This window comes from Choristoneura fumiferana, chromosome Z (assembly GCF_025370935.1).
Source record: "Choristoneura fumiferana chromosome Z, NRCan_CFum_1, whole genome shotgun sequence".
Lineage (NCBI taxonomy): Eukaryota > Metazoa > Arthropoda > Insecta > Lepidoptera > Tortricidae > Choristoneura > Choristoneura fumiferana.
Genome location: NC_133472.1, coordinates 16560583 through 16568125, shown reverse-complemented (window position 1 = coordinate 16568125; position 7543 = coordinate 16560583). Strand labels below are relative to the sequence as shown.

Here is a 7543-nt window from a genome sequence, read left to right as displayed (position 1 = left end):
TAAGTACTATATTTATTTATTAACAATCGGATTATATTTTAAAGTTTTTGATATTTTTTGTCTTCTAAATATAATATGTGGTTTTATTTTAACCTTTTAATTTAAATGTTCTCGCCGCTCAGGTGAAAAGTTGTATGTGTCACACGAGACCAAAGTTATGTTGCATCTCGTGTTTGAATACCTCGCTGATCTCAGGATTCTAACCTAGAATCACTCGCTGTCGCTCGTGATTCAATTGTTAGAATCCTTCGCTTACTCTGGATTCAAAATCAACACTCGCACCAAATAACGACTTTGCCCTCTTGTTGCACAAATAACTATTGTCTATAACAATGTTCATCGAATGACGTTAAATGTCATTACGACACGGTTATGTGGTGGCCTAGGAATAAAATTGGCTGACTGTACATGCAATCATAATCTTACGGTGTAAGCGATAATATTGATGATGATGATCACTACAGCCAGTATTACTCTATTTCATGAAGGGAAAATTTTAAATACAAATCTGTGGGGTACTCATTTTTTATTACAACATTAAATTCTTTTATTCCATTGAAATAGGTATTCCAAATATGTAGCCAAGTTTTTTACTTCTGTCAAAGTTAATTACATTATACATCTAGTTACCTGCTTATATTATACTGGTTGCTTCCTTTCTGGCAAGAAATTATGATGCGAACAATGTGAAAATCTGTTTAGGTGTGATATAACGTAAGTATATATCCGTTATATAACGGTTTCTTAATATACATCTATTGCGTGGTATTCTACTGAAATAAAGTCATGTAATCTAAGTATTTTCAGCTTTTTCACGGACAAGTAGTATCTACGCTACCATCTAGGTGCCACTATCTAAATAATCTAGCTTTGGAAATAACAAAGTAGCAATAGTTTTTTATTATTTAAGTAAAGAAATTCCAACACATGTTGACAATTTTGTCATAACCATAAGTAATTGGGTATGGGTAAAGGTCAATGGTATTCAAACTTCCTAAAGTCAAAAATGAATCCTACGCAAACTTTAACACTCGTAACATCTACATGGGTGGCAGTCTGGCAGTGTATGTCTTCTATACTATACTATAATATAACCACGCACAAATGCTGAAGTCGTCAGACTAAGTGAACTTTAACGGGTTGTAAAGTTCCGACAATAGCCAGAGCCGGTCCGAGCGAGAAGAGTAATTTTGATGGCGATTTGAGGGACATGCTGCCATAGGCGTATATAGAGGGGAGGGGGGTTGTGACTGAAGAAAATACTGAAAAAGTCAAGAAGTTAGTATTAGAGGATCGGAGAATTAAGGTTTGGCAAATAGCTGAAGCCTTAGGTATTGGTAAGAAAAGAGTTGGAGAGATTTTGCATCAACATTTGCATATGACAAAAGTTAGTGCGCGTTGGGTGCCGAAAATGCTCACAGTTTTCGATAAAGAACGTGTTCAAACTTGTCAGGCATTTTTAGAATTGTGTGAAGATGGTTTACTTAGTTGAAGTTTGTTCCCGTATAGTAACTGTTGATGAAACATGGATCAGACAGTATGATCCAAAGTCGAAGTCTGAATCTATGTCTGGTGGTAGTTTTTTTTTTGACATTCATAAGTGCTTGTTATAGCCTAAATTGAATAAAGATATTTTGACTTTGACTTTATGCAGTGGATCGAAAAGAGTGAAAGGCCACCGAAGAAAATCAAGGTTCAAGATCGGCGTCTAAGCTAATAGCCACCGTGTTTTGGGATTGCGAAGGCATTATTTTAATAGACTATTCGGCAAAAGGCTCTACAATAAATGCAGTTTATTATGCAGAGCTATTAAGAAATGTGCGACAAGCCATAGTCGAGAAACGAAGGGGCAAACTGAGCAAAGGCATTTTGTTTTTACAAGACAACGCCCCCGTTCACACCGCTCCTGTTGCCCAGCTTGCTCTGAAGGAAACTGGCTTCGAGGAAATTGATCATCCACCCTACAGTCCGATCAGGCCCCTAGCGATTATTTTCTATTCAGCAATTTGAAGAAAGATTTAAGGGAAAAGCGATTTGGCAGTGATGAAGAAATGAAGGCGGCTGTACAGGAACATTTCGACAGCCAAAAAATATATATATTTTTTAACGTCTAAAATCATTATTTAAAAAATGTAATAAACGCATTGAATTATAGGAAGATGATATTGAAAATCTGAATATTTTTTTTCTACCTTAGGCTTAGAACTTTTGCCGCCCCTCGTATGAAGTACAGATAAAGAACCATGACAACATTTTTGAGTCAGTAAAGATTACACAAATGCATAATATGTTCCATTATTGTATAATTTATATATATTGTCTACTAAATAGAAACGCTGAAGGCACAAAGGATTGCAGCCTCTAGGTAAAACTGAAGGGCTCAGGATGACTTCGTCCACAGTCCCATTTCGTCACCTTCTTAAATCGTTCTCATTCTCATATAGTCAACTGTTCTGATTCGCCAACATTCCTACATCGTCACTTTCCTATCTTGTCCGTTTTTATACGTGGGCCACAGTACCAACTCGTCAACAGTCTTTTTTCTAATACAGTGCTAACACGTCAACATTCCAATTTAGACCACAGTGCCAACTCGTCAACATTATTGCATCGTTCACTATCCGGCTAATATGAATCTCTATAAATGATTATTGAAAAGGGGCTTTTTTCCAAATTACTCTCTCGGGATATTTTGTGCTATTTAAATGCTTAAATTGACCATCTCTGTGAGACAACGTCTGGTAAACGTGGACGAGTTGGCAATGCTGACCAAGTAGTACTGTGGTCTATTAAAGAAAGTGGACGAGTTGGCACTGTGGTCGAAATAAGAATGTAGACAAAATGGGATATGGACGATATCAGAAAGTGGACGAGTTAGGAAGGTGACGATTTAGGAATTGTAGGCTGACGACATGGCACTGTGGACGATTTAAGAAGGTAACGATATAGGATTGTGGACGAAGTCATCCTGAGCCAACTGAAGTAAATCGACACCTTTCAAAGTGAATTACTTTATGTTTGAGCCACACAAACACATACACTGTATACCAGAGTTCTACGGTCACAATATAGTGTAGTGACTACTCTAAGCCTAATTATGATTTTTAACTTTTAGTAACAACTATTTTTTTTTTATACTGGCGTTTCAATGATGTCACTAGTTGTAAAGCAGTATCCTTCATGCAATTATTTTATTTTTACAAAATAAAGTGTTGTTGTAAGTATATAGCTAGAAATACACTGACGACGGAGGCGGAGCGCTGCGGCGCGGCGCGGAGACGGTACCGTCAGTGTGTTTCTAGCTTAATAGTTTTCTGGTCATAAAATAATTTTGTTGCTATATCTATGTACAGTCAAGGGCAAAGATATCGACACGGCCAAAGTTGCAAAAATATGTATAAACACTGCCTTAATGTTAAGTGCATAAAGTCGTGTATACATATTTTTGTAACTTTGGCCGTATCGACATCTTTGCCCTTGACTGTATGTAAAACCTTAGGAAGAGTGCTTATATGGGAATTACAAAGTATTTCATTCAATATGATATGATACAAATATATAATAAATTATACTCCGCCTTTTTATTTATTTCCGGTGGCTTCGACAGACTGCTAAGTTCAGTTAATTTATAGAAACTTCTTGGTAATTGTTAGTTTATTTTTAATGCCCAAAATTTTTTTTTCAAAAGTTACTAAATATGAGATTTTTCGGTGCGGCCGAGGTGATCAAAAATATTGAAACAAACTCTAATACCTTAACTATAGAGTCCACGTGCTGATATTTTTGACCACTTTGGCTGCTCCGAAACATCTGATGGCGACTGGACATACAAATATCACTTTTCAGTCATTGTTAAAGATCAATTTATAAAATTCCCAAACTTGACGATTGACATAGGACTGCCATCTCTAAAATTTGACTACCAGGACAAGACGCGTGAAAACCCCGGATTAGTGCCGATTTTAGCTCTTCCAGGGCCCTGGGCGAGATTTGCAAGGCGCCCCCTATTTTTGGGAATCAAGACCCTTCGCGGTTTGTGGTCTAGCTTTTCACAAACAACACCTCCTGGAAAGGGGGAAGACTCGGATTACACGCTTTTAGGACCTAATGAAACTATTAAAATGATAAATCGTTTTAATAGCTTGCTGGAAATTAATTCTTCGAAAAATTCTGATTGCATTGGCCTAAAAATAAAAAATATTTTTAAACCCGGACTACACATGAAAAAACCCTGCCCAGACTCTCCCCAGACGCCCTCTAAACTAGGACAAATCCAGGGAAACCCGGACGGATGGCAGCCCTAGATTGACATGCATGACACATAAGTGACATCAAAAAACGAATTTATTAAAGTTTTTTGCTAAATATGTGCGAGTTAAAAACACTTTAATTACGGACTTTAAAAACACGTCATACATAAATTAAAAACCTTTACCCTGTTTTATTGCACATAATTTTCTTAATATTTGATTATCATTTAAAGATTAAGAGTTAGACCCTAGTGTCATGAAAAAATTAACATCATTTGACATGTTGAATGTTCCCTCAAAGTTAATAGAAATTAAAAATAACATGTTGTAGAATTGGGGGTTTCACAATAAAGAATTTAGCTACAAATCAAATGTGATTCATAGGCCATAACCATTTGAAAGTTAAGATATACTAATCAAAAGAAAATAGAGGTCATTTGAGTTTCATAAGTTAAATCGTAATACAATTAGCTGTAATTAATTATTCCTAACATTTCTTTTTTTTAAAAAGGATTTATGTTTATACCTGTAATATAAGGTAATACAAATATCCTTGCATTAAATATGTTCAGACAATGCAAATGTATTTTTTATTTTCATTTTAAGGATGAAACTTAATTGACCCTCATTTCCTTTTCAGTAATATACCTAATAATACAAACTAACAACATACATAATAATATGTATTTATAATCAAACATTGGTTGAAAACAATAAAATCCTCTTATGAGAGTATATTAAGCAGAAATAAATAGAGCATGTGTAAAACTATGAAAATGAAGGCAAACCCAGAACGGCAATGCTCTAAAACATTATGCAACTATTATGCATTTGGTGAGCAATTATACTAATGATTGTATAAATTACACTAATATTTTATATATTTTTCTACAATTCTGCAATTACCAATATTATATTAATATACATTATAATCCCCTTAAACATAAAATATCAGTCTATTCAAGACTATCAATGAGGTTTTGGAGTAAGGCTGTTTCGCTAAATTAACTACATGTTAAGTTATTTATCTAATAATTCTGTCACTTGCACAATTTATTTCAACTCCAGTTCTTGAACAGAGGTTGCAACATCTAAAACATGTTCACAATGTAATTTTTTTTCCTTCCATTAAATTTTTGTAAGACTTACTCCACAAAGAGGACACAATGGCTGGAATAGGAGCTGCCTAGGCAGAATAACATGGGAAACTCAATGGTGATGAGGCCCTGTGCTGAGGGCTTGTAGCACGATGTTCTCACCATCCTCAGAACCTGCCCACGTCTTAACTCTCGCCGCCAAACTGGCCTTTCACTTACTTCAAAGAGGGTTAGAACATCGAAGCGTCATAAATCAGGAAATCGTAGTGGATCTTCCACATAATCATCTGGGATGACAAACAAATCATGCGGTATGTCATCTTGAAACTCAAACTTTTGAAAGGTTATTTTGGCAGTGACTGTAGGCAATATTGGTATATCAATTTTTACAGGAAAACCGTTAGGGAGTTTCATAGCAACAAACTGCCGCAACTTAGCAAAATGTTTAAATGGAGCAATGACTTCTAGAACATTCAATAACATATCCACACTTAGTGGAAATTCATCACTCATGGCTATAGTTGCTCGAAAATTTCTGGATGATTCTTTGTAAACAAGTTCTCTGCCTAAACTAGGGTATTGGCCTGGAGGAGCTGCATTGTATGTGACCCAGTCAACCCCACTCTCTGGTGGTGGATTTAAAGATGCACGTCTGGTTGGCTCTCCATTAGTGTCTAAATTTTGTGTATTGCCCTTAGTGAGACTTTCAATTATAGCTTTATTTTTCTGTAAGTCATCAGTAGACAAATGTTCCCGTCGTTTTCGTGATTCCAGAACAAGGCCAGATATTGTGTAAACATCGCTTTTGTAAAGACCAGCAACTGTTTCTTTTCTGTCCTCACGAAATATCCAACCAGATTGTGCTCTCATGAATGCAATACCTTTCGTGGACATTTGAGCTGCCAAAATGTCACTTGACATAAGGATATCCACCTCATCTTCTATCTCGTTTTCTGTCTCTTCGTATCTCACTTTTTGATACACTTTGGCTTTATTATCAAGAACGGTGAGTGACTCACTAGGCTGCTTCTCACCTTGAAAGATGAATGATATGTCTCCCCGTTCCCATTTCATATCAGTAAAATCAACCAAAGTAGTATCTAATCTGATTCCAGAGCCAGATTTGTAAATCTTACAAACATCAGAAGGCAAAATTCTAGAGACAAGGGGAACCCATGAGTGAAAATCCCATTTCAATTCCATGTAGAAATCTTGTATTTGAGCTAATGCTCTGATGAGATCAGGTCTTCTGTGTTCCATTTGTTCACGGGCTTGCTGTTTGAGCTTGCGCACGAGGCTGGAGATGGTCTGGCGGTCGCCGTAGCTGATGGCCTCGGCGAGCGGGGACCAGCCGGCGAGGTTCTTGAGCTTAACAGGCGCACCGTGCGCCAGCAGCAACTGTGCGCACTCGCGCCGCCCGAGCATCACGGCGAGGTGCAGCGCCGAGTTGCCGTGCTTGTCCTTGCGTGCCACGTCTTCGAGCCGCAGCAGAGACGACAGCTTGCGCACGTCGCCACTGAACACACACTCGTGCAGAGGAAACGTCTCAACCTCCTCATCAGCACACTTTGAATTAGACATTTTGCTGTTACCACACCTAGATCACTCCTGCACAATTACACATCATAATTAGACGCAATGGCAAATAATTTTATCTACGAGATTAGATTACTTTTTACAGAAAATGTATCAGCTAAGTACATCATAATCGCTTTTAGGTTCGACGAAAGATATCGCAAAAGTTCAACACTGATACAAGTTATTCATACAATTTAGGTGCCATGACGATATTTACTCTCAATAAAATAAAACCATTTTAACAACGTTTAGTCAACATTTTCGTTACAATATGCCCTAACATTACTGCAACGATGATCAAAACTAAACTATTTGTCAATCGTCCTTTTTGTGGTTTTGTCGTTGAGTCTACTTGACGGACGACTGACACTCTTTCCCGGCCCGGATAATAGCGACATAGAAATACCGACCCTGTTTTTCGTGTATACGCCCATAGATATAGAAGCTCCTCTTTCCTGTCAGTCTGCTACTACGAAACTTGAAGTTCGTATCGTACCGTCTCTCTCGCTCTCATATTAAATAGTATGTGTCAGAGGGATTGCACAACACGAACTGCGATTTTCTAATTTCGTAGTAACCCCGCTGGCGCTTATATTGGCGCTTATACGAGAGTGAGAG

General features: G+C 37.3%; 1 protein-coding gene across 1 annotated transcript; it reads right to left on the bottom strand.

The window, feature by feature from the left end:
- Window positions 1-4143: 4143 nt before the first annotated feature.
- Window positions 4144-7323, bottom strand: LOC141429637 (ankyrin repeat domain-containing protein 13C). Its single transcript, XM_074090057.1, has one exon. It carries the CDS (start codon window positions 6926-6928, stop codon window positions 5594-5596), a length of 1335 nt encoding a protein of 444 aa, XP_073946158.1. The 5' UTR covers window positions 6929-7323; the 3' UTR covers window positions 4144-5593.
- Window positions 7324-7543: the final 220 nt, after the last annotated feature.

Bases quoted from the DNA above. Each gene is read 5' to 3' on its own strand.
- LOC141429637 (XM_074090057.1), bottom strand. From the start codon at position 6,928: ATGTCTAATTCAAAGTGTGCTGATGAGGAGGTTGAGACGTTTCCTCTG.